Source organism: Oncorhynchus tshawytscha, unplaced genomic scaffold, assembly GCF_018296145.1.
Source record: "Oncorhynchus tshawytscha isolate Ot180627B unplaced genomic scaffold, Otsh_v2.0 Un_scaffold_4_pilon_pilon, whole genome shotgun sequence".
Taxonomy (NCBI): Eukaryota; Metazoa; Chordata; class Actinopteri; order Salmoniformes; family Salmonidae; genus Oncorhynchus; species Oncorhynchus tshawytscha.
In genome coordinates, this window is record NW_024609834.1 from 705,001 (window position 1) to 732,413 (window position 27,413).

The following is a 27,413-nucleotide window of genomic DNA, read 5'->3' on the forward strand; positions in this document are numbered from 1 at the left end:
CTGTGTGAGAACGGCAAGGCATCAAACATGGTATTTGACCAAAGGTCAAGTATGATAAGGAGAGAATACCAAAAGGCCTGTGTAGAAGTCTCTCTGTACCATTACCCTGCTAGCTGATTGTCCACGAACAGACACTCAGAGGGTGGCTCTGAGAGATGTATGCGGAGTCTGGTCTGTCTGGTCGAGGACTGATGCTACATGCTGAGTGACGAGTCTGCCTACCTATCTGTCTATGTCTTTGTCTGCCTAGCGCCACAGGAGGGTGTAAGCCTATCTGGTGCCACAGGATGCAGTCTGCCTCCCATGGGGATTTTGCCATTTTCTGTTATGATTGATGTCTAATGCAGCCTGACACATTTCTCATGGGCCACATCACCCAAACAAATCAAATGTATTTATGAAGCCCTTCTTACATCAGCTGATATCTCAAAGTGCTGTACAGAAACCCAGCCTAAAACCCCAAACAGCAAGCAATGCAGGTGTAGAAGCATGGTGGCTGGGAAAAACGCCCTAGAAAGGCCATAACCTAGGAAGAAACCTAGAGAGGAACCAGGCTATGAGGGGTGGCCAGTCCTCTTCTGGCTGTGCCAGGTGGAGATTATAACAGAACATGGCCACGATGTTCAAATGTTCATAAATGACCAGCATGGTCAAATAATAATAATCACAGTAGTTGTTGAGTTCCAATCTCTCCAAAAGAATGTGGTGATTGATGGCATCAAAAACAGCACTAAGGTCTAGGAGCACGAGGACAGATGGAGAGCCTCGGTCTGACGCCATTAAAAGGTCATTTACCATCTTCACAAGTGCAGTCTCAGTGCTATGATGGGGTCTAAAACCAGACTGAAGCATTTTGTATACATTGTTTGTCTTCAGGAAGTTAGTGAGTTGCAGCGCAACAGCTTTTTCTAAAATTTTAGCGAGGAATGGAAGATTCGATATAGGCTGATTAGTTTAAAAAATATATTTTCTGCATTGAGGTTTGGCTTTTTCAAGAGGCTTTATTACTGCCACTTTTAGTGAGTTTGGTACACATCCGGTGGATAGAGAGCCGTTTATTATGTTCAACATAGGAGGGCCAAGCACAGGAAGCAGCTCTTTCAGTTGTTTAGTTGGAATAGGATCCAGTATGCAGCTTGAAGGTTTAGAGGCCATGATTATTTTCATCAGTGTCAAGAGATATAGTACTAAAACACTTGAGTGTCTCCCTTGATCCTAGGTCCTGGCAGAGTTGTGCAGACTCAGGACAACTGAGCTTTGGAGGAATATGCAGATTTAAAGAGGAGTCCGTAATTTGCTTTCTAATGATCATGATCTTTTCCTCAAAGAAGTTCATGAATTTATTACTGCTGAAATGAAAGCCATCCACTCTTGGGGAATGCTGCTTTTTAGTTAGCTTTGCATCAAAAATGTATCAAAAATAAATTTTGGATTGTTCTTATTTTCCTCAATTAAGTTGGAAAAATAGGATGATTGAGCAGCAGTGAGGGCTCTTCAATACTGCACGGTACTGTCTTTCCAAGCTGTGGCGCCATTTCCGTTCCAATTTTCTGGAAGCTTGCTTCAGAGCTTGGGTATTTTCTGTATACCAGGGAGCTAGTTTCTCATGACAAATGTTTTTAGGGGTGCAACTGCATCTAGGGTATTGCGCAATGTTAAATTGAGTACCTCCGTTAGGTGGTTGGCTGATTTTTGTCCTCTGACGTCCTTGGGTAGGCAGAGGGAGTCTGGAAGGGCATCAAGTAATCTTTGTGTTGTCTGAGAATTTATAGCACGATTTTTGATGCTCCTTGGTTGGGGTCTGAGCAGATTATTTGTTGCAATTGCAAACGTCATAAAATGGTTGTCCAGGGTTATGAGGAAAAACATTAAGATCCACAACATTTATTCCAAGGGACAAAACTAGGTCCAGAGTATGACTGTGGCAGTGAGTAGGTCCAGAGACATGTTGGACAAAACCCACTCAGTCGATCATGGCTCCGAAAACCTTTTGGAGTGGGTCTGTGGACTTTTCCATGTGAATAATGAAGTCACCAAAAATTAGAATATTATCTGCTATGACTACAAGGTGACCATATCCCCATAACATTTACGATAGCAAATTTAAATTTACAATAAAACCCCCAACGTTTTCGTCTTTTCTGAGCTTCTAGTCATGAAATCTATGCTGCCTACCCAATCACTTTTTATTGCTACTGTTTACAGGCCTCCTGGGCCACATACAGTGTTCCTCACTGAGTTCCTTGAATTTCTATAGGAGATTATGATCAGGGATTAATTCATTGACTATAACTGCCTTTGAATTGAGGGATCTAACATTAATAAGCCCTATTTTGAGATGTGAGGTATCACAATCTCTTTCAATAATGGCAGGAATGGAGGAGGTCTTAGTTTAGTTTTGCCCAACCTAGGTCAAGGCACAGACACGGTCTCAATAGGGATAGCTGAGCTGACTACACTGACTGTGCTTGTGGCAGACTCCACTAAGCTGGCAGGCTGGCTAACAGCCTGCTGCCTGGCCTGCACCCTATTTCATTGTGGAGCTAGGGGAGTTAGACAGGGCTCTATGTTTTGTAGATCAGATGAGAGCACCCCTCCAGCTTGGATGGAGTCCGTCACTCCTCAACAGGCCAGGCTTGGTCCTGTTTGTGGGTGAGTCCCAGAAGGAAGGCCAATTATCTACAAATTGGGAGGGGCAGAAAACAGTTTTCAACCAGCGATTGAGTTGTGAGACACTGCTGTAGAGCTCATCACTCCCCTTAACTGGGAGGGGGCCAGAGATAATTACTCGATGCCGACACATCTTTCTAGTTGATTTACACGCTGAAGCTATGTTGCGCTTGGTGACCTCTGACTCTTTCATCCTAACATTGTTGGTGCCGACATGGATAACAATATCTCTACACTCGCCAGTTTTAGCTTAGACCTGCCCCTGGTAAACAGTGTGTGATCGCTGGATGATTCGTTTTAAGTCTAATACTGCGGGTAATGGAGTCGCCAATGACTAGGGTTTTCAATTTGTCAGAGCTAATGGTGGGAGCCTGCGGCGTCTCAGACCCCGTAACAGGAGGAGTAGAGACCAGAGAAGGCTCGACCTCTGACTCCGACTCGCTGCTTAATGGGGAGAACTGGTTGAAAGTTTCTGTCGGCTGAATGAGCGACACCGGTTGAGCAATCCTACAGCCTTTCCCTCCAGAAGCAATGAGAAAATTGTCCGGCTGCGGGGACCGTGTGAGGGGATTTATACTAACATTACTATCTGTACTTCCTGGTGGCACAGACGCTGTTTCATCCTTTCCTACACTGAAATTGCCCTTGCCTAACGCTTGCGTCTGAAGCTGGGCTTGCAGCACAGCTATCCTCGCCATAAGGCGATCGTTCTCCTGTAAATTATGAGTACAGCGACTGCAATTAGAAGGCATCATGTTAATGTTACTACTTAGCTTCGACTGTTGGAAGTCCTGACGAACCATGGCCAGATAAAACGTCCGGAGTGAAAAAGTTTAATGAAAAAAAAAAGTTGAGTGAGGGGAAAAAGTAAAAACTGTAAAGTTGTCAGGTAGCAAAGTAAGTTTGGCAACAAAACGCACAGGAGCACGTAAACAAGTCTGCAAGTTGTGACCAGAAAACACTCATCTATATATTTCTGTTTGGTGACGATCGCTATATATATTTTTTATTTCATAGTCTAAAAACAATTATGAACTTGGTGGTTCGAGCCCTGAATGCTGATTCGCTAACAGCCGTGATATATCAGACCGTATACCACTGGTATGACAAAACATATATATATTTTTCCTGCTCTAATTACGTTGGTAACAAGTTTATAATAGCAATAAGGCACCTCAGGGGTTTGAGGTATATTGCTTAATTTGATAATGCAAAGTTTGATCATTTTCGTCATCTCGCTTGCGTGTCTTGTAATGGCTCTTTAGACTCTTTTGACTGGTTTTGGTGTTTTCTACTCTACAGTACAATACTAATCATCGTGACCTGAATGCCAAAGGTGCATGGGAGCTGGGCTACACTGGGAAGGGAGTGGTGGTGTCCATCCTGGATGATGGTATAGAGAAGAACCACCCAGACCTTATATCAAACTATGTGAGTATCACCGTCATCTTACCCCTGGCTTCAAGGCTGGGGCTGCTGCATCTCAATAGTTTAAGGTGGCGTCCTTTCCATGATCCATGTTGATGAGGAGAGGAGGCCATTTTGGACTATTGGTATTCACCCCTAGACTTTTGCTCCTCTTATCATAGATGAGTGATTCTGATTGTCCCTGTCTGCCTGTAGGACCCAGACGCCAGCTATGATGTGAACGATGGAGATCCAGACCCTCAGCCACGATACACACAACTCAACGACAACCGGTAAGACCCTGATTTAAAAGACACTGTTTCAGTGACAGCAGAATTTGATCTCCCCGTGCCTATCTGAATTCTTTATTCAAATCTACCATTGACATCAATGCATGATTATCATGGAAAAATCCGAGTCACGTCGTGTGCCAATGCCACATAATGATTCAGTTCTGAGAGGAGAGATGTGTAGGACACAGGAAACGTCACGCCTCTACATGAATAGGCTGTTTCATTGTGATGTCCTGATAAAAATACTGTATTTTCTCATGCAGTCAGCTGAGAGAGGGAGCGAGACAAAGCCGAAAGTGGTGGTGGTGTAATGGAGTGAGTTATGGTCACCATCACTCTGGCTTGGGTCCAGGTCTGTCAGGTGTTGGGCTACCCACTACTGTTAGAGCAGAGCTTCTCTGCCTGGAAAGGGAAGTGCACTCAATGAATATGTTGAATGTGACAGTTGAGATATTTTAATAAGCCGGGAGACCGATTGAAGTAGTAGACTCTTAGAGGGCCGGAGAACATCTCAATGGGTTTTGGGTCTCCCCCCAATCGAGAGCAAGCACATGTGCTTTAGAGTCTTAAATCACCCAGCTGCTACCAGGGCATTTCTGTGGCCTAGTTAAATGGAGTAAATCTCCTGGGATTAAGTGAATTTGTGAAGAAAGCAGCTTTACTACAGTGGCCTGAGCAGATGGCATTAAGACTTGTTTACTACTGCCCCGATGTCTTCCCTGCTGCCCTGAATTGATCGATTTAATTTCATCAGCGTTAACGAAATACGACAAATCTCCTGGCTCTGGAAAGGCCTGCTCCCCTCGTTTCGCTCCCCTGCGTGCTTCCCCTTTCTGACTTTTAAATTGTGATTTTCTGTAATCTGCTGGTTTCGGGCTGCTAGCCAAATACCCTTTTTTACATTTTTTATCTTGAGGCTGACCATGGTTGGTGATGACAGACAAAGGTTATAGTTAGATGCTGGTGGAAATCAAAGGTCTCCAACTGAGACTGCATGGGTCTGGAGCAGGCACTGTCCACATGGAGGCCAGACTGGTGTGAGGAGAGATGGAGATGACCTCAAGTAAAACAACAGTGTACATTACTTCCTACACTAGTGTGTATAGCCATAGGTCTTGAGCCTCCTGCTGTCAAAGAGAGAAAGTGAAACGGCGGAGTAAGAGCTAACGCCAATGGAGCTCTGCCACTGACCACACACACACACACACACACACACACATCCGTTATTATGATTCCCCCAGCATACACACAGCCAACAGACAGTTGATTCCCCTATCCCACACACGCAGTGGAGTAAATGCCTTTGGACTGAGAATCCTCCTGGCTTGTCCTCTCCTCCCTGCCTAGCTCACCCCAGCCCTTATCTGCGGCCACCCAGCTCTGCCTCGCTTCCCCGTGGCAGGACTGAGGTAGGTGTGTGTGTGTGTGTGTAACTGCGTGGGGTTTGTGTAGGCGTGTGTGTAAACACCCTGTGGGCAGGCTGGAGCTCTGTAAGGCTGTGTAAGGGTCTGTTCCCTGCAGAAAGCCCAGTTCTGTTCACCTCCATAAAGCTCCCTTTCTTCCCCTGCATGAGGACGCTCCTCTGCAGCAATGTGGCCATTCAGCCCTGTGTTTCTCAAGTCAACATGTGATCTGGCCTTGTGGGTCTGCAGCCTTACTGTCTTAGAACAGGAGGATCAGTCTCTCTAGGGGCCTCTGCTGCGAGCTAAAATTGGAATTGGGGGGGGGGTTTCTTTTTATGTATTGAATGTTTCCCAAATACCCTTCCCCAGCTGGGAGTAGCAGGCTTTACAGCTAGGTATAGCGCGTGATAATCTCCACAAGATTTGAACTGAGGTTCTCTTGTTATTGATTTTGTCAACGGAGGCTTTTCTGTTATTTGAGATATTTTGGTAAAGCAGTGGGAAGTAGACTTGAGGTATTTTTTTTACATTCTGGAGGAAGTTGATTTTATCATGCGGTGCTGTAACTGCTGTACTATGGCTGATATCATGATATTAATATTTTAATTCAAAAGAGCCAGGGAGTTGGCTTTCTGCAAGATACCATCAAGGACAAAAAACTTAGATTAACTGTACTGTAGTTGTACACACACAGTAATGTAGCTGTATATTGGGTGAACATTGGGGATATTGCTGGTAGCCGTAAGTGTTTGTGATCATCATCTGACCACCTTTTCTCAGGCCTCAAGGGTGCCAGCTCTCTGTGTCTGTTAGTGCAAGACAGAAAGAGCTCTTGCTTTGTAACAGGAGGCATGTGTGTTTGTGTGTAGTATTTGCTTTCAGTTTCCGCTGTATCACTGTCACATGTCAGGTTGTGTACACACAGCATGAAATGTCTAGTACACACACATGTTTGTGTCTGTGCCAAGGCTGCAGGGGCCAAGTAAAATAGTTCAATTGATGTTATAAGTTTGCATTCTGACTTATCAAATATTGCTATCAGTTAGAGGAGGAGAACGCTTGTTCTTCATTACAGCCCATCATTTCTTTGGAACATTAAATCCCTCTTCCTAATGTTCCCGGTCATCAGTGTTGGGAGGAAGGCTCTTTATCAGGAGCACTCCACAGAACAACCCAGGTTGATTCATTTTACAGCGTCTCAGATTAGTTACACAAGATGTTTGCTTTGTATTCCCCCTCTGCCTCTGTTCCATAAACACTGAGAGACCTTTTGTCCTGTAGGTCAACTCATTAGTCAGCTGATTAAGTAGGAGCGGGGCCGGAGCAGTTGTCCAGATTTACCTCGAGGCAGAGGCCCGGCAGGCAGGCAGTGAGCAGAGAGCCTAATGATCAGCTGGGGCCACTGGCCCAGCCTCAGAGAGCACAAATGATTTTCTTCTCAGTAATTAATTCAAGTTAGGAAAAGCAGAGCGAGTGGAAGGAGCGCCTTGCCAAGCTATCAATAGCCCAATATGCCATCTGAGAGCGAAGAAAGAGCTCTCACACAAAGACGAACTACGGCCCAGGCTCAAATGGAACCCTATTCGCTATGTAGGGCACTGCTTTTGGCATCATTAAAACGTAGTACACTATGGGTAGTAGGGTGTCCATTTTGGATTTTAACCAATTGGATCTGCCTTAGCAAATTTCATTATGTTACGCAACGATAATAGGTCTAACTTTATGTATGACCTGAAAGGATGTAATGGCTGTTAGCACTGTGTTTCTGATCTGTAGGAAACCTCTAAAGTTCCACCTGTAGTTTTTCCCACATAAAAATATTTGTCTCGTTAATTTGTTTATTCCATTATGTCTCCTTTTCAGGCTCCGTTTGAAATATTGTCTTCATGGAAGTTCCACCTGTGGTTTTCCCCCTCGTATAAACATTTATTATGCTAATGTGAGACCTTTCAGGAGGCAGCTGGTTGCCATGGGGATGTGAGTACCAAATTGGCTGCATCATCCCGAAAGTTCATCAAACTGTTTCCTTTTGGTTTCAGCCCTCTAGTTCCACACCAGTATGGGAGCCATGTTCTATCGAAACTGATAACTATGAAATATGAGTTCCAGCTAAGGAGAAAGCCAAATCAGCATTTTCACAGCACAATGATAATGTTGTTTTTACCTTACCATGGAAATCAGCTTTCCTGTTTTATTTTAATATGCCCTTAGGTTAAGTTGGTCCAAACTTCTGGGAAGTTTGTCTTGTTTCCCTCCGAGTTTATCATTCCAACACCGTCTCCAGTATCCTTTCCTCAGTTTACCTTTATCTATTACTTTCTGGCCAGCTCAGTTGAAAACTGGCTTTGTCAGTGGTGTTAAGACTGGCGATGGAGATGGCCTTGTCTCTGCTCCAGTAGTTCTGGTCAGGCTGACTTGCAGCTCCTCAGGGACCAGCCTCATTTCTTGCTCTGCTGCAGCCCAGACAAAGGAAGGATGGAGTTGCCCCTTCACACTGAGCTTAGGTTTGTTTTTGAGTTTTCCCCCTACGGGTGAGGCTTTGGGCATGGCAAGCTCATCCTAGATCCGTGCCTAATAGTAAATTCTGCCAGGAGGAACGGCCAGCTAGTGGTCTGACGGAGATGGATTATTTGACCTACTGCAGTTGTCAATTAAAGCAAGGACGAAGACAATTGACCCAGCGTCATCACATTTATGTAAAATTAGCACTTGGACTAATTCAATGTCAGTTTTGAGTTCTAGCCTAGGATTTGGGGCGCTGATCCAAGATTTGTGCCCATGTTCCAGACTACAGTAGAGCAATTACTTAGAGTTAGTCTGTTTCAAAGTGACTTTGGTGAGGTATTACCCTATGGGTTTACCGTAGTGCCTAGACACTGCCTGCCTGCTTTCAGTTGAGCCCGTGTTTGAGTCTTCGAGTAGAATGTGTTTCCTCCACACAGTGATGTGATGCAAGTAGGGCTGTCTGTTCTTTGAATGAATGCTAATCTAATGGTTAGCTTTGGGCTGGCAGCCAGCTGTAGCTATGTGTATGTCTGAGTCTTCTCTCCAGACATGTGTGTCTGTAATCAGATATTGCCTGTTGTGTTCAACTTATTGACATGGCTTTTTGTTGCTCTTATCCCTCTAGATAAATATCACCATTGTGTAGAGACTGCAGAGCATTGTTACACAATTAGTCAGATTCAGAGGATATTATTAATGCTGTGGCTGCGAATAGTGTTTTGGTCCCCGCCCCTCTTGAAAACCTATGGATCCGGATCACATTCTGCACATGTTATTTTACACACACATGTTTTCTATGTTGCTGCTGCTCACACTCCACCTCCCTTCACATTTCTCTCTGTTGCTGCTGCTCACACTCTACCTCCCTTCACATTTCTCTCTGTTGCTGCTGCTCACACTCCATTTCCCTTCACATTTCTATGTTGCTGCTGCTCACACTCCACCTCCCTTCACATTTCTCTCTGTTGCTGCTGCTCACACTCCACCACCCTTCACATTTCTCTATGTTGCTGCTGCTCACACTCCATTTCCCTTCACATTTCTCTGCTGCTGCTGCTCACACTCCACCTCCCTTCACATTTCTCTGTTGCTGCTGCTCACACTCCACATCCCTTCACATTTCTCTGCTGCTGCTGCTCACACTCCACCTCCCTTCACATTTCTCTGTTGCTGCTGCTCACACTCCACCTCCCTTCACATTTCTCTGTGTTGCTGCTGCTCACACTCCACATCCCTTCACATTTCTCTCTGTTGCTGCTGCTCACACTCCACCTCCCTTCACATTTCTCTCTGTTGCTGCTGCTCACACTCCACCTCCCTTCACATTTCTCTGTGTTGCTGCGGCTCACACTCCACATCCCTTCACATTTCTCTCTGTTGCTGCTGCTCACACTCCACCACCCTTCACATTTCTCTATGTTGCTGCTGCTCACACTCCATTTCCCTTCACATTTCTCTGCTGCTGCTGCTCACACTCCATTTCCCTTCACATTTCTCTGCTGCTGCTGCTCACACTCCACCTCCCTTCACATTTCTCTGTTGCTGCTGCTCACACTCCACCTCCCTTCACATTTCTCTGTTGCTGCTGCTCACACTCCATCTCCTTCATATTTCTCTGTTGCTGCTGCTCACTCCACCTCCCTTCACATTTCTCTATGTTGCTGCTGCTCACACTCCACCTCCCTTCACATTTCTCTGTTGCTGCTGCTCACACTCCATCTCCCTTCACATTTCTCCCTGCTCACTCCACCTCCCTTCACATTTCTCTGCTGCTGCTGCTCACACTCCATCTCCCTTCACATTTCTCTGCTGCTGCTGCTCACACTCCACCTCCCTTCACATTTCTCTGCTGCTGCTGCTCACACTCCATCTCCTTCACATTTCTCTGCTGCTGCTGCTCACACTCCACCTCCCTTCACATTTCTCTGTTGCTGCTGCTCACACTCCATCTCCCTTCACATTTCTCTGCTGCTGCTGCTCACACTCCATCTCCCTTCACATTTCTCTGCTGCTGCTGCTCACACTCCACCTCCCTTCACATTTCTCTATGTTGCTGCGGCTCACACTCCACCTCCCTTCACATTTCTCTGCTGCTGCGGCTCACACTCCATTTCCCTTCACATTTCTCTGCTGCTGCTGCTCACACTCCACCTCCCTTCACATTTCTCTGTTGCTGCTGCTCACACTCCACCTCCCTTCACATTTCTCTGTTGCTGCTGCTCACACTCCATCTCCCTTCATATTTCTCTGTTGCTGCTGCTCACACTCCACCACCCTTCACATTTCTATGTTGCTGCTGCTCACACTCCATTTCCCTTCACATTTCTCTGCTGCTGCTGCTCACACTCCACCTCTTCACATTTCTCTGTTGCTGCTGCTCACACTCCACCTCCTTCACATTTCTCTGTTGCTGCTGCTCACACTCCATTTCCCTTCACATTTCTCTGCTGCTGCTGCTCACACTCCACCTCCCTTCACATTTCTCTGTTGCTGCTGCTCACACTCCACCTCCCTTCACATTTCTCTGTTGCTGCGGCTCACACTCCATCTCCCTTCATATTTCTCTGTTGCTGCTGCTCACACTCCACCTCCCTTCACATTTCTCTATGTTGCTGCGGCTCACACTCCATTTCCCTTCACATTTCTCTGTTGCTGCTGCTCACACTCCATCTCCCTTCACATTTCTCTGCTGCTGCTGCTCACACTCCACCTCCCTTCACATTTCTCTGCTGCTGCTGCTCACACTCCATCTCCCTTCACATTTCTCTGCTGCTGCTGCTCACACTCCACCTCCCTTCACATTTTCTCTGCTGCTGCTGCTCACACTCCATCTCCCTTCACATTTCTCTGCTGCTGCTGCTCTCCACCTCCCCACATTTCTCTGTTGCTGCTTCACATCCATCTCCCTTCACATTCTGCTGCTGCTGCTCACACTCCATCTCCCTTCACATTTTCTGCTGCTGCTGCTCACACTCCACCTCCCTTCACATTTCTCTATGTTGCTGCGGCTCACACTCCACCTCCCTTCACATTTCTCTGCTGCTGCGGCTCACACTCCATTTCCCTTCACATTTCTCTGCTGCTGCTGCTCACACTCCACCTCCCTTCACATTTCTCTGTTGCTGCTGCTCACACTCCACCTCCCTTCACATTTCTCTGTTGCTGCGGCTCACACTCCATCTCTGAACCTTCATATTTCTCTGCTGCCTCATAGTTCCCTTCACATTTCTCATGTTGCTGAAATCCATTTCCCTTCAATTTCTCTGTTGCTGCTGCTCACACTCCACCTCCTTCACATTTCTCTATGTTGCTGCGGCTCACACTCCACCTTCACATTTCTCTGTTGCTGCTGCTTACACTCCATTTCCCTTCACATTTCTCTGTTGCTGCTGCTCACACTCCATCTCCCTTCATATTTCTCTGTTGCTGCTGCTCACACTCCACCTCCCTTCACATTTCTCTGTTGCTGCGGCTCACACTCCACCTCCCTTCATATTTCTCTGTTGCTGCTGCTCACACTCCATTTCCCTTCACATTTCTATGTTGCTGCTGCTCACACTCCACCTCCCTTCACATTTCTATGTTGCTGCTGCTCACACTCCACCTCCCTTCACATTTCTATGTTGCTGCTGCTCACACTCCAACATTTCTATGTTGCTGCTGCTACTCCACCTCCCTTCACATTTTATGTTGATGATGCTCACACTCCACCTCCCTTACATTTCTATGTTGCTGCTGCACTCCACCTCCCTTCACATTTCTCTGCTGCTGCTGCCACAACCTCCCTTCACATTTCTATGTTGCTGCTGCTCACACTCCACCTCCCTTCACATTTCTCTGTTGCTGCTGCTCACCTCCACCTCCCTTCACATTTCTCTGTTGCTGCTGCTCACACTCCACCTCCCTTCACATTTCTATGTTGCTGCTGCTCAACTCCACCTCCCTTCACATTTTCTGTTGCTGCTGCTTGTGTTTGACATCCCTTCACATTTCTCTGTTGCTGCATGTAACTCCACCTCCCTTCACATTTCTCTGTTGCTGCTGCTCAACTCCACCTCCCTTCACATTTTCTTTTGTGTACAACCTCCCTTCAAATTGCTGCATGTCCACCTCCCTTCACATTTCTCTGTTGCTGCTGCTTACACTCCACCTCCCTTCACAAAATCTCCTTAATTTCTCTGTTGCATGAACTCCACCTCCCTTCATTTCTCTGTTGCTGCTGCTACACTCCACCTCCTTCACATTTCTCTGTTGCTGCACTCCACCTCCCTTCACATTTCTATGTTGCTGCTGCTCACACTCCACCTCCCTTCATATTTCTATGTTGCTGCTGCTCACACTCCACCTCCCTTCACATTTCTCTGTTGCTGCGGCTCACACTCCACCTCCCTTCACATTTCTCTGTTGCTGCGGCTCACACTCCACCTCCCTTCACATTTCTGTTGCTGCGGCTCACACTCCACCTCCCTTCACATTTCTCTCTTTTACTCACTCTCTTCTGAACCATGGTGATAGCCTCTGCCTCATAGTTCTGAACAGCTGAAATAAAAACCCTGTGGCGATTTGAACGAACATTCAAGGCCATTAGGAAGGCTACAACCTTCTATGTCTGTTGTAACGGATATTACAGTTGCACAAGCAGGATGCAGTCCCCTACACATTGCATTGGAGCAAAAACAATTAGCATTTTGTGTGATGATGTAGGCTAATCTTTGTAGTTGCTGCCATATTGTAGCCACAAGCCAGAGTTGCTGAAAAAGAACACTACTACTTTGACTGCATGTCTGCCACCTGCTTAAACAATGGTGGCAATGATGGCGAAACAGGAACATTATAATCACTAATTAGACTGCGTGTCTATGTCTTGCTTGTGTTTGATATGCTGCCTAAATGGCTGCATGTAACTGCCCACTTGAGGTTTGCATTGTCGCAAAAAGCAATCTGCAAGTTTGTACGAACATGTTGATCATTTATTTTGTGTACAATGCAAATAGCTGCATGTAGCCTAACTCCCCTATTGATAAAAATAACATGAAATCACTCTTATGCTTAATATCCCACTGAGGCAAGGAATGCAGTAGTTGGAACATGTCTTGGAAGCGGCAGTAGAGCACTGGGCAGCAGCTACGAAGGCTGCCCGAGGGGGCAGTAGCTACGAAGGCGGCCCGAGGGGGCAGCAGCTACGAAGGCGGCCCGAGGGGGCAGCAGCTACGAAGGCGGCCCGAGGGGGCAGCAGCTACGAAGGCGGCCCGAGGGGGCAGCAGCTACGAAGGCGGCCCGAGGGGGCAGCAGCTACGAAGGCGGCCCGAGGGGGCAGCAGCTACGAAGGCGGCCCGAGGGAGCAGCAGCTACCTTTTTTTAAAATCCTGCACATAAGTAGAGATCTTTAGCCACAGCAAATCGAGTTTCCAGAAATTCTGGAACCGCAGCCACTGTATTTTTAACCTCAAATATGAGACGTGTGTGTGTGTGTGTGTGTGTGTGTGTGTGAGACTCCGAGAGGGTTAATAAACATTGTTATTCAACATGCCTGTAACAGATGGTCCAGGGATTGGATCAGAGCTGATCTCATTACGAACAGTAACCGTTGAATAAAAGGGATAACTATAATCTATTACTGATGATGCACCTCTCTACATGCTGTAATTTATATCATACCAGCACGGTGTGTGTTGAACGTGAGTGTCAGTGTATTCTTTCATGAAATATAAGATGGAGGCCGACCCACTCACATGAGTCAGTGTCTGATCCCAGGCAAGTACATTTAGTTCATCTATATTATATATCATTGATGGTTGTTTTATGGAAGGCCTTTTAACTGCACACTTTACAGCAGTAATATAAAGTAGAGTTTTTGTCCTCTGGTCTGTGACTGATGGTAAGTGAGTCTGCCAGTGTGTCAGATCAGTCCAGACTGTCAGTGAGACGTGTCAGGGGGATATTAAGGCTCTGTGATGTTAATTTATCTCACTGTGACTTGATGATGAAAGATGCCCTCCTCCTCCCCTGTGAGAGTGAGAGACGTCACTTTGTTCTGCTAGAGTGGAGCTCAGTGTGTTTTGATAGGCCAATACATCTGAGTCCCCTCGTATAGCCTACACCAGAGCTCTGCTCAGTAACAACCTCTGTAACCACACCACAAGGTTGGGTTCAATCCCATGTCAATGCCAGGCTAAGGCAATGCAGGAAATCGAATCAATTGAAATTCAATTTGGCTGCAGGTAGCCTAGTGGTTATGAGCATTGGGCCAGTAACCAAAAGGTCGCTGGTTCGAATCCCTGAGCCGACTAGGTGAAACATCTGTCAATGTGCCCTTGAGCAGGACACTTAACCCTATTTGCTCCTGTAAGTCACTCTGGATAAGTGATTAAAAATGTCAAATGTAAACAGTATATTGTCATAGATAATCTTGGTTAATGTTCTGTTTGTTTTTGTGCTTCCATTGGATCAAGAAATGAGTTGGAATTGACCTGGACTCCGGCCAGCTGGTTGAACCCCCAGTGGTTATTAGGCTGGAAGCCTGGAACATAGTATAACAGAGTTCCACTTACCTTCAGAGTTACAGATACGGAACGCCTTCCTAATATTAAGTCAAGACAATCATCCAAAACACACAATCAAATGTGAAGTTTTGTAATGGCCTAGTCAAAGTACAGACCTAATCCCAATTGAGATGTGACAGGAGTTGAAACGAGCAGTTCATGCTTGAAAACCCATAAATGTCGCTGAGTTAAAGTAGTTCTGCATGCACGAGTGTGCCTAAATTCCTCTACAGCGATATGAGAGACAAATCAACAACTACAGGAAGCATTTGGTTGCAGCTAAAGGTGGCACAACCAGTTAGTGTAAGGGGGAAATTTTGTTGGGGCATGGACTCTACAAGGTATCAAATGCTTTCCACAGGAATGCTGGCCCATGTTGACACAATTGTGGGAAGCAGTGTCAAGTTGGCTAGATGTCCTTTGGGTAATGGACCATTCTTGATACAGACGGGAAACTGTTGAGCGTGAAAAACCCAGCAGCGCTGCAGTTCTTGATACAAACCGGTGTGTCTGGCACCTACTACCATAACCTGTTCAAAGGCACTTAAATCTTTTGTCTTGCCCATTCACCCTTTGAATGGCACACATACACAATCCATGTCTGAATTGTCTCATGGCTTAAAAATCTTTCTTTAACCTGTCTCCTCCCCTTCATCTACATGAATTTAAGTGGATTTAACAAGTGACAACAATAAGGCATTATAGCTTTCACATGGTCAGTCTGTCTTTGTACATTCCTCCATTACAGAAGACTTCACAAACCATTTCTTCAGGAGATTTCATCAGCGGTTCCAGCACCTCCAAAAATCCCACTTTCATCCTTGACCCCCAGACTAGACCAGACCGGATGACCGTGGCATGTTTGCTTTGATCCCTCTCCATTGGAGCAGCAACCCACAGTCTGCAAAGGCCCACTCACTCGGAGGATGTGATTGACTGGGCTGTTGACTCGACCATTTATGTCCTCCACATTTTCTGAATGAGGAGGTCAGATAAGCACATTGTGGCTCTGAGATGGACTGCTGCTGTCCTGCGTTGCTGGCCAGTCGACACGCCACCATTTATTTTATTTATTTTTATTTCACCTTTATTTAACCAGGTAGGCAAGTTGAGAACAAGTTCTCATTTACAATTGCGACCTGGCCAAGATAAAGCAAAGCAGTTCGACACATACAACGACACAGAGTTACACATGGAGTAAAACAAACATACAGTCAATAATACAGTATAAACAAGTCTATATACAATGTGAGCAAATGAGGTGAGAAGGGAGGTAAAGGCAAAAAAAGGCCATGGTGGCAAAGTAAATACAATATAGCAAGTAAAACACTGGAATGGTAGATTTGCAGTGGAAGAATGTGCAAAGTAGAAATATAAATAATGGGGTGCAAAGGAGCAAAATAAAGAAAATAAATACAGTAGGGAAAGAGGTAGTTGTTTGGGCTAAATTATAGGTGGGCTATGTACAGGTGCAGTAATCTGTGTGTGAATCCTGACCCTGGGATGTCTTTGCAACACGAGAGACGCCAAATGGTCTCTCTTGGATCATTTTCAACCTTTTTAGAAATGTTCATACACCTTTTCAGTGGCGCAAATGGATCAAAATGCACTTGTCTCGTGGAAAGAACATTTTACATCAAAAGGATCGCACTGAAGATGTTCAGATTGGGATATTTTCCGCATCCTTTGATTTTACCCTAGCAACATCACATGCCAGAAGAACGTGTCAGATAGATCTAGGTGGATATGTATTTGTCAGAGGCAGATATGACTGGGCTCAAGACAGACTGGTGTTATAAGCTTGGGCTTGCCCTGCATCCTTTCAGACATCTGAGCTGTGCCTTATCTGCTGCATCGCTGGCCTGCTTGCCTACCCCTACAAAGGGATGGATCACTTACAAACACTGCCTGGGCAGAGACTAACATACCTGCCCTGGTATGAAAGTGGAGATTAAGTTAATTGCCGATCTTCCATTGTCAGTTCACACTAGCGGTGTACTAGCCGCCAGCCTACATGTGGGTGTTTTCGCTTACCTTTGTCGTGTGTATGTGCGAGAGAGAAAGGGAGAGGGCGTGTGTGCGTCATTCTTTTAGATGTGTTCTTCACTTCAGATCTGGTCTTCATGACCCAGTTTTCTTTGAATTGCCTCTACACATTCTACCTTACACCATTAAAGCATGTCGTTAAAAGGCCCTCGGGTCCTGCAGTTAATCCAGGTCCCATGACACTTGTTAGTGGGACATTGAGCACTCAGGGGTAACTCTGACATTAACCTTTGACCTGCAGCACATAGCCGTGTCTAAAGAGATCTCAGGCGGATTGGTTGATCTACTGCCACAGTGCAGCGCTCTCTGATCCTCTTGTTTAACGGGGTCTGGTCGACGCCCTGTGGGTTTAATGAAGGGAATACATTAGCCTAGCCTAACGCCCATCAGTCAGTCCTGGATAAATGAGGTTAAAGTGTTGTAGAGGTTGTTTGAGTACAGCTGACCCCCAGAATGAAATGTCAGTTACTAGACGTCCCACTATAAGACAGGTACTGGAGGAGTTAAGTCCCTTTCATATTCTTTAATTGCTCATCGAGGTGTATGGCTAACAGTTTGCATATGCTGCTGCTTTCATAGAGCTATGGTGTCTCAGTGCTCCATAGAGCCACACGCTGAGACCACATGCAAGTTATCAATGGAGGATGTCGGTCTCTCTCAGCCCACTGGGGTATTTCCCCTGGGCTATGATAGAACACCATAGTACTGGTTTATTTACTCTGCTTGAATGGGAGCCTGCTGGCTGGGCTGTGTTCTTGGGCAGTGTAGCTGCTCTCTGCTTATCTGGTGTATCCTAACCCTGGCATTATCCACTCCCACTGATTGTCCTGCGATCTGCTTGGGAGCCGGTGGTTTGGAGGACTTTTAGTGTCCGTGTCCATTCGGTGGAGATGAGCGAGCGGCACAATGAACCTGACTGGAATGTGATGGGCCACATTCTCTGCCGATCTCCTGCAGCGCTGAGAGGGACAGATCAAACCGGTGAGGCACAGACTCAATGAAAAGCACTTTTGTGGAAATGGTAAATCTAATTTGTTTCCCCCACCGTAAGATGGTAGCATGTCAGCTCATTTTGCCTTTCCTTGCTGCCGGCAGGTCCCGCGGCCCCAGACTCAAGGTCAGGCCTGCTGGAAGGGCACAGTCTTTCATGACCCACGCTCACTGACTGACTGACTGACTGACTGTTTTCTTCTGGGCTACAACCAAGTCGGAACAGCTGAGAGGCTGCTAGGGCCAAGGACTTGTCTACATGAGTTAGATTTTTGTCGATGGCCATCTTAGACCACAGTATCGCAGGGAGTGCATTCCTACACAACCTCCTGTATCTGTTAATTTACTGTCTTCTAGAGCTCAATTCATAGATAATGCACACTGCCTGGAGACAATTATGTCATTTGTAGCTAATGTACACTGTGTTTTATATTGGTAAATCACATCAAAATGAGGACTTACATCCCCCCGTGTGTTCTCTCTCGTTCGTTCTTTCTATCTCTCTCTCTTCATTCTTTCTTTCTCTCATTCACTCTTTCTCTCTCTCTCTCTCTCGCTCGTTTTCTCGTTCTCTCTTTCTCCCTCCAGGCATGGGACTCGTTGTGCAGGCGAGGTGGCAGCGATGGCCAACAATGGGATCTGTGGAGTCGGAGTGGCCTACAATGCCAAGATTGGAGGTACAGTACCGTAGAACAGAGGGCGATTCATGTCATCTCTCTCTGTTTCTCCTCCATTTTATCTTTCAATTCTTCACGTTTTCTGACTGCTAAGACAGCTGAAATACCCATGTGTGCTGCCTCCGTACTATTCTGAGCTCAGTTTGAGCAGGAGTTGCTCAAGGGTAACTCTTCCTCCACTTCTGGCCTGAGATGACAGGGAGGCTCTATGAACATTAGTTGTGTGTGTGTGTGATAATCTGTGTGCAGCGTGGCTCCTCTGAGCCCATGCCTCAGTGTAAGCGTGTGTAATCCCTTTAATTAGAGCCATCTCTTTTATCCAGTCAGTTGGTGCTCTCATCTCATTACCCCTCTGCATGTTTTATCTCTCCGTGCCGCTGCATGTTTCCAGCTGTCACAGCCTGGCTAAATCCAACGCATAGTTTTAGTCCTTATTGGTCACATCCAATATCTGCCTGCCGCCGCTTCTCTTCTGTCAGGAGTAGTACTGTCTCGTTTAAACCATGAACACACATACAAGTCTTATTCGTTTAGTTGAAAAATGAAGCCTGCCGAAGTTTAACAACAGTGTATGCCTCCTGCATTCAGCCTCTTCAGCACGACTACTTCCTTTATAAAGGAAGACTCCACACTGGGCAGTGATTAAACAGTCTGCGTGTTAATGAGATGGTTAATGAGCAGCAGCTTCTGCTCACCTTCCCCACTCAGAGGACAGAAACTTTCTGACCAACCACAGTCCTTCCAAGACTGCAGCAAGGGTGCCCTGTCAGGCGTAAAGGAGAGTGAAGCAGAGGAACAGCAGGCCGCGTGTGTGTTTGTTGCGTTTGCGTGTGTGTGTGTGCGTGCGTGACCAACCTGCAGGCTTGGCCCAGTCCGGCAGCTGCCTGTTAATAAGTGAGTAGTACCCACTTCTAGAAATAAATATTTGAATTCTAGAAAGGCAATACTGTAGATGGCCTATTGCACTGCCACTCCACCAGCTCTCATACCATACACACCTACAGACACACAACTATGTCTTACTATACATTTGAGGACTTTTTGGGGACCAACAATTGATTCCCATTTGAAATCTTATTTTACCCCTAACCCTAAACCTTTCCGCTAACCCTAATTCTAAACCTAACCCCTAACCCCTAAACCTAAAATAGGTTTTTTATAAGTGAGGACCAGCCAAATGTCCTCATTTCTCTGAATTGTATTGGTTTATTATTCTTGCGAGGACTTAGTGTGTGTGTGCGCACACACATACAGGGAGAGATTAATCTAATTTCCTATCACTCTATGGCACTGACTACCAATGGAAGGCAGGTCTTTGTCATCCCACCAGGAATCCTACCACTATTCCAGAGCACAAACTGTAAGCTCAAGCTTTGACCTTAAGATTTAGAAAGCTGTATTGGCTTCAACCCACCTACAGAAGAATCCCTGTGTGTTGGTGGAGGTAAGGGGTAGCAGAGATGGGCGCAGCGCTCCCCAGATAATGGGCTATCTCCTCCTATAAAACTATTTGCTCGTTTCGTTCTGAGCTCTACTGGGACCCTGAGTCAGTGCCCTCGCCGCTGGATGCCTTTTGGAGAACTTCAAAGGGACGAACTCTGTTTGTTTACTTTAACCGGTATGAAGGCAGTATGGAGTAACTTGACCCTCCATGCATCAAAGCAGCCAACGAGTTTGTTTTGAAGATGTCTGCCTTCGATTTGTCAGCTTTCTGTCTGCTGGGCTGGGATGGGGGTGCGGAGAGAAAGAGGATGAGGAGGCTCCGAAAACTGCCCTGGAGGCTGGCGCTAGAAAACATTCTAAATTAAATTCAGAATCGATGGCTTTAATATACAAAAAGAGCTGGCATATCCCAATTCAAGTGTCCCTCTTCTGCAGAGGGTATTTGTGCAACACAATGTCCACCCGGATTCAAACGTCATCTGTTTTCTGGGGAGGGAAACAGAATGTTCTCATTCATCACCTGTAAACAAACCTTCAGTATCCGAGCTTCTTCAGATCTAAGACTTATTTATCACCAACTCTGCTGCTGACTGTTTGTTTTTTCTGTGGAACACTTCCTACCAGTGGCTTTGGTATTTGAATTTAACCTCACCTGCATTTCTCTTCAAAGAAAAGGAGTAGATGATTATTAGATCAAATGTGTACAAATTTGTATATGTTGGCGTGTGTGTGTGTGTGTGTGTGTGTGTGTGTGTGTGTGTGTGTGTGTGTGTAGGAGTGCGTATGCTGGACGGCGAGGTAACAGACGTGGTGGAGGCCCAGTCTCTCAGTCTGAACCCACAGCACATCCACATCTACAGTGCCAGCTGGGGCCCCGAGGATGATGGGAAGACGGTGGATGGGCCCGCCAAGCTCGCCAAGGAGGCCTTTCTACGCGGAGTGACCGAGGTGTGTGTGTAAATATCTGTGTGTTTTGGGCCTCAGATGTGTGCCGCGTTCCACCATTTATATGTCCCCCATAAAAATCAATAGTTTGTGGGTGACTTCCTCTACACACAGGCAGTAATTATGTAGTAAACTATTCAACCATTTTGAAGGCGGCTTGAACAACGCAAGCACACTTTTTGACCCTGACGATTATGAATGGGGATTTGGTCGCAGTGGAAGTATCAGGCTTTCTAAACTCCAGTAAGGATTTTTTTTTTAAATGTCCTGAAAAAATAATATAGGAAAAAGAATCCTCAATACAAAGCACTGAAAATAATGTACATTCATAACCACAAAAAGTGCACTTTACACAATCATTTCCCTTCACAGTACCACAATTGTAGAAGTGATTTCAGAATCTGAGTGGGAGGATAATTGTGTTATGAGAATATCTCAATAAAAAGCCATTGAGCTCAGGTCACATGCAGATTTTCTTCTGCATGTGAAATGCAAACAGTTGTAAATAGTTCATGAGGCTTTAACATTAGTGTGGCAGGATTCAGAGAGACCGAAGTCTTAGCTACAGCTCCTTCGTCTCGCATGGGCATCCGGGCAGAGCATTGGCATACTGCCAACCCTGAGGTGTGTGTGTGTGGGAGTATGAGAGCTTATGAGAGAGAGACTATTGCTTTTAGGCATTTTGATAGCTATTTAAAGAGCAGGATGGTGAATGGTCCTGGTTTTTAGTGTCAATATGAAACAGTAGCTGGTTTGCCGAAGGCTGCGTCTTTAATGGGCGTCTTACTGTATACAGTCTCCACCAAACAAAAATGTGATTACCAACGCTTTCAGGCCATACTATAGTTAAGCAATAAGTCACGGGGGGTTATAGTCTTTGTATGTGTGGGAGTCCAGGGAGTGTGGCATGTGTGTACAGTGCATGACTGAGTGGAGGGAACAGTAAGCATCAAGACTGCAGACGTATAGTGCCATATGCCAGGCTCTCTGTAGTGTACACATGGGAGCCTGCATCCATCTGATCCCAGCTATAAGGGTAAGAGGGTGTGAGAGAGCCAGTCATAAAGCATTGAGCCGAGCCAGGGCCAACGGGCCATTCAGACAAAGAACCATCAGACCTTATGGGGCAAACCCCATCTGAGGGCCGTTACTGGTGCCCTGTCTGCCTCCCTTTTTATTACAGGCCTGTCAAATAAAAAGCATATGGCATGTAAACACACTATTCTATAGGGAGCCATGGCATCATCAGTAGCTCCAGTCTGTTGTTTACACTGTTCATGATGGTTGCATGTGATGGTCAATGTGGAGAGGCTGCACCACCCAGCACAATGGAGCATTCTGTGGGACTTTGATATTTGTTCACTGTGAATGCTGAATAGCACAGATAATGTATTGCTCCGGGTTTGTCCCTGTTGTCTTGTATTGTGGCCGTGGTACATTAAAGCTCTTTGGATTCAAAGCGTCTGAGTGCAAACGGTCTTGTGATGTATGGATGAGCTGAGGCAGCCCTTTCAGAGATGGACCCTGTTTGTTGTGAGTTGTGCTGAGTTGTGCTGTAGTATCAATGGGAATCTAATTTAGATTGAATGACACCGTGTTCCACTCTTTCATAAGCTGTGCCACACCAAGATACACATGCATGTGGTCTTGTACGTCAGAAAGGCCTGTCTAGAAGCCTTGTGGTTGTCTAGGTTTGTTATTGACTCTGTTCTGTCTCTCTCTCCTCTAGGGTCGTGGGGGCCTGGGTTCCATCTTTGTGTGGGCGTCAGGGAACGGCGGGCGTGAGAAGGACAGCTGTAACTGTGACGGCTACACCAACAGCATCTACACCCTGTCCATCAGCAGCTCCACCCAGAACGGCAACGTGCCCTGGTACAGTGAGGCCTGCTCTTCCACCCTTGCCACAACCTACAGCTCTGGCAACCTCAACGAGAAACAGATAGTGAGTTCAGTAGACACGTGCTCGCATACACACACACACACACACACATATATATATGTATATATATATATGTATATATATATATGTATATATATATATATATGTGTGTATATATATATATATATATACATATATAACACACACTCTCATTCACTCCCAGTGTGAGCGTCATGGGGAGAATGGGAAGCATTTGTCTGTACAGTCTGAAAATGGGCATGTCAGAAAACATTAAACTGAGTGGTGGTGTGCATGCAGGGTGAAGGAGTGTGTGAGTCGGGGCTCCTGTCCTGTGAGAGTCTTGTGCACTGTGGTTCCAGGACCTCAGTGGTATTATGTTGCTAACTGCAATGGGAGATCACACAGATTCCACTGAGCTTTGAAGAGGAGGAAGTCTATTTTACAGCATATTAGTCAGGGAATGATGTTTGCTTAAGTAAGAATGGATGGAAACTTTTGATGTACAGCCAGGATGTTGATGTATAGAACCAGGTCGACTTGGCTCCTGGGATCCGTAGAGTATCTCAGATGGTTGAATCCGGAGCCAAAGCACTAGTCCAGACTCTCTAGCTGTACTCTAGAGGTTTGAGCGTTTCTGGATGTCCTAGTTAGCCTGTATTCTGTTGCACTTCTTTCTTATTTCTGTTGCACTTCTTTGTCAGTTTTCCTATTGGTTTTAGTGCTTCTGTAAGCCAGATGCTTACTAAACTGTTTGGTGCTTCAAGGCAGGTTTTGTGTGTTCACTCTGGAGGAATGACTGAGTCAGTTCTCACTGGCCTGCCTCAGGCAGCCATAGCCTGCAGTCTTCTCACATTGAGCAGTGACACTCTCTCTCTTTCCCGCTTTTGTTCTTTTCTCTCTCTTCATAAACTCACACTCTTTCCCACCCGCCCTCTGAGTTCCATTTGAATGAAGAACTTTAAAACGTTAAAATCCCATCTCCATGTCTCACCCTTACACACACACACACATGAGGTGGAGGATGGAGAGCCTCTCACTAGGAGAGATTACAGTACAGTACAACCTCCTGCCATGAGGCATGCTGTACACACATGATTAATGATTGGTGTATGTTTTCACATTCATGATTAATCATGTTAACCATGTGTTGATACATAAACATCTATCAAAGTAGATGGGGCTGAGTAGAATATCTGACTTTTATAGTGTATAACTTACACTCCTACTGATTGTTTCAACAAAAAGTTATTTATTTGCCCATATATTAGGTGTAAACATTTCGGCCCGGTATGGGCATTCATCTGAGCACCATATCTGACTATGAAACTCTTCCTGTCAGGTGACAACGGACCTCAGACAGAAGTGTACTGACACCCACACAGGCACATCCGCCTCGGCTCCTCTGGCTGCTGGGATCATCGCCCTTGCACTGGAAGCCAAGTGAGTGACTCTTACCACCTGTCTCTATCTGTGTCTCTGTCTCTCCTTTTGGTTGTCTCTGTTTGTCTCAATGTCCCCTTGCTTGTTCCCATTTTTCTCTCTCTGATCTTGCTCTCTCTGTTTCTCTCCCTCCTTTGTGCTTTTTGTCTGTTCACAAATATTTGCCGTCTGAGCACACACACACACACACACAGATGTCTCAGAAGTATGACTAACTCTTGGGGGAAGGCAACTGTCTTGTAATAATGCATTGTGGATCAGAATAGATGAGTCAGTTATCTCCTAGCATTCTGTTATGAATGTGTCATCAGCTCAGTACTGTAGTCTGATTGGGGAACGGGGTACGTGTGACCAGTAAAAACCTCCTGTAGTTCCCTGTCCATTAAAAGTGTCTGACTGTACTGCAGGACTTTGACTTTCCCTTCAGTCAAAGCTGACCTTTCAGTAAAAGACAGAGTTGATGAGGTTTAAACTCTGTGTCGCCGGGGTACTGTACACTATTTGACTCTGTTTTACTGTAGGCTTTTACTGTTGCTCTGTTGGGTGGAACTGCAGTAACACAGGGTTTTATATGGAGAACAGAGGAGAGTGGGAGAGCAGAGATGTGACTGACAGAGGGATCTCTGGTCTCTTTATCTTTTCAATGTGGTAACATTAAGCCTGATGTTCAACTCTTCTTGGGCACCTAATGCCATTTCCTTTGCAATCAGTCGCTATGCATTGTGGTACAGTAGGATATGTTGTTGCTTGTTATACTGTCTTCATAATCATGTTAAGGCTATGTTAGATCTGGTATCTTCTATATTTAAAGTGTGTGTGTGTGTGTGTGTGTGTGTGCGCAGTAAAAACCTGACATGGAGGGACATGCAGCACTTGGTCGTGAGGACCTCTCATCCCGCCCACCTCCTCACCAACGACTGGAATACCAATGGGGTCGGCCGAAAAGGTACAGCGAGGCGTCCCATTAGCTGAGCTCGGCTGACCATCATCATTCCCGTGCCTTGCCAATCGCACAATGGAGACGGATCTATATTGTATTTACATCAATTGATTTAAAGTTGCCTACATTAAGCAATTACAGAAAGCCATGGATCCAAAGTTCATTGAGAGGTTTTACTGGGCACACAGCAGGGTACATGCAATAATCTAATAGTGAAGAGGCCCTTATTGAGTTGGAACTGGAATCGTGATGAAGTAGCCTTTCAGCAGTCTGATATCGATCTTTCTTTTTCCTTCTCTCTCTATCGCTCGATCTCTCTCAGTGAGCCATTCATATGGGTATGGCCTGCTTGATGCCAGTGCGATTGTGACTCTGGCTGAGAACTGGACCAATGCTGGGCCCCAGAAAAAATGTGTGCTGTCCATGGTGGCAGAGCCCAGGTGAGCCACACACACACACACACACAGCCACACACACACAGCCACACACACACACACACAGCTCTACCAACTCGACCTGTAATACCACTGTTTGGCTGGCAGGAGCATCAGTACTTGCTTCATAGGGATTACATTGGTTTTGGGTATAGTACAGTTAACCTACCAGGTGATTAACATATAATAAACCTATGTGATCCTTATTAGTATAGGATGCTTCAGATTGTGTGTGTGAGAGTGTAGCACATCTGGGGGGTGTCGACTGTGGAGGTGATGAGCGCTGCTGTGTGTGGGCTGGTTTGTGATGGGCCGTAGGTGTGAGAGGTGCTCATGTGGGACCAAGCTGTCATACCCCAGTGTGACTGCATGTCATGTTTCTATTCTGAGCATGGCACCGGAGGCCCATTGATATGCTCTGCTGGGTTCTTGTGTGTGTGTGTGTGGTAGGGTGATGATCTTCTGAGCCTGGGGGAGCATGTTTAAGGGAAATAATCATTTTCAGATGAGTCTCTCTCTCGCTCGCTCTCGCTCTCTCTCTCTCTGCTTCCATGTTCTCTATGCTTCCCTGGCTGTCTCTAGACCTCTGTCAATCTTTTACTCTTTCACTCTTCCATTCCATAGTTCTGCTCCTTTGGTCTTGCTCTCTATCCCTCTCTCATTCTCTCCCTCTCTCTCTGTTTTCCCCTCATACTTTCTCAATATTGCTCTTTCGCTTCCACTCTCTACCATCTTTAACCCTGCCTCTGCTACATACGGTGGCTGACAGGTTCCCAGCCCTGTTGTATTGTTTCTGTAATGGTCCCCAGATCACAGCCTACCACTGGAGCCTGTGTTAAAGGTGTTAGTACAAGAGGTGTTGCTTCTGAGCGATAACTGCTGGCTTGGTGGGGATTTATTTCCCCTTCACTCTCTGACTGCTGCGGATTGGATTCTAACATTTTAAGGGATTTAATTAGGAGGAAGCGGTGTGTTTTTACACCCAGTTCACTGATTACGGCCTGTATTTTCTATCAGCTGGGCGCCACAGCTTTTCTAAAGCCTCATGCCCTCCTCTCCCCCCACAGCCCTCCTCTCCTCCTCCTCCTCCGGGTTCAGTTGTAGTGGATGTGTGTAAGCTGCTAAGCGGATTGGGGGGAGTCGGGGGAGCCTGGTACTTTTCTCCTGTAGAGGACAGGGCTGCTGCAGGACCTGAGTTGTTAATCCTGTTTCAAGGCCGCAAACCCTGTGCCCTCAGCAGGCTCTCTCTCACACACTAGTCTCTCTCTCACACACTAGTCCAGAGCAACAGTCACACCCTCATGCAGCATCACTCAGAGAACCATTATCGTCGGTCACACAGAGTTGCTGTCACATTCGCACTCCCAGATGAGGCATCTTTCTCACAGACCCCAGAAGCCAGCAACATGAAAACACAAGCCACTCCAAGCCAATTTTCATCTTCAATAACTATGCTGTCTTTGTGCAAATGTATGTATTTGGTCCATATATGTTGATGTGCTGTTTATCTGTGTGCCAGGAACATTGGGAGCCACCTGCTGATCACCAAGACAGTGGATGGCTGTGTTGGGACAGCCAACCATGTGAGCTCCCTAGAACATGCCCAGGCCCAGCTCACCCTCTCCTACAACCGCAGGGGCAACCTGGGCATCTACCTGACCAGCCCACAGGGTACCCGCTCCACACTGCTCGCTCCCAGGTACACACACACACACACACACACACACACACACACACACACACACCTTGTATTACATACCTCCTGTCTCTCCCCTCTC

The 27,413-nt window shown here is 46.2% G+C and overlaps 1 protein-coding gene across 2 annotated transcripts in view; it reads left to right on the plus strand.

Annotated features, from left to right (window-relative positions):
• The window catches only part of LOC112249199 (furin-1), a 109,264-nt gene that overhangs the window by 72,745 nt on the left and 9,106 nt on the right, over positions 1 to 27,413 (plus strand). For both annotated transcript variants that reach the window (XM_024418960.2, XM_024418961.2), the window contains exons 5-13: positions 3,973 to 4,101; positions 4,294 to 4,370; positions 18,445 to 18,533; positions 20,752 to 20,924; positions 22,651 to 22,863; positions 24,161 to 24,261; positions 25,104 to 25,207; positions 25,524 to 25,641; positions 27,155 to 27,334. In XM_024418960.2, coding sequence (XP_024274728.1) covers positions 3,973 to 4,101; positions 4,294 to 4,370; positions 18,445 to 18,533; positions 20,752 to 20,924; positions 22,651 to 22,863; positions 24,161 to 24,261; positions 25,104 to 25,207; positions 25,524 to 25,641; positions 27,155 to 27,334 — 1,184 coding nt within the window. The remainder of the gene's footprint in view (positions 1 to 3,972; positions 4,102 to 4,293; positions 4,371 to 18,444; positions 18,534 to 20,751; positions 20,925 to 22,650; positions 22,864 to 24,160; positions 24,262 to 25,103; positions 25,208 to 25,523; positions 25,642 to 27,154; positions 27,335 to 27,413) is intronic.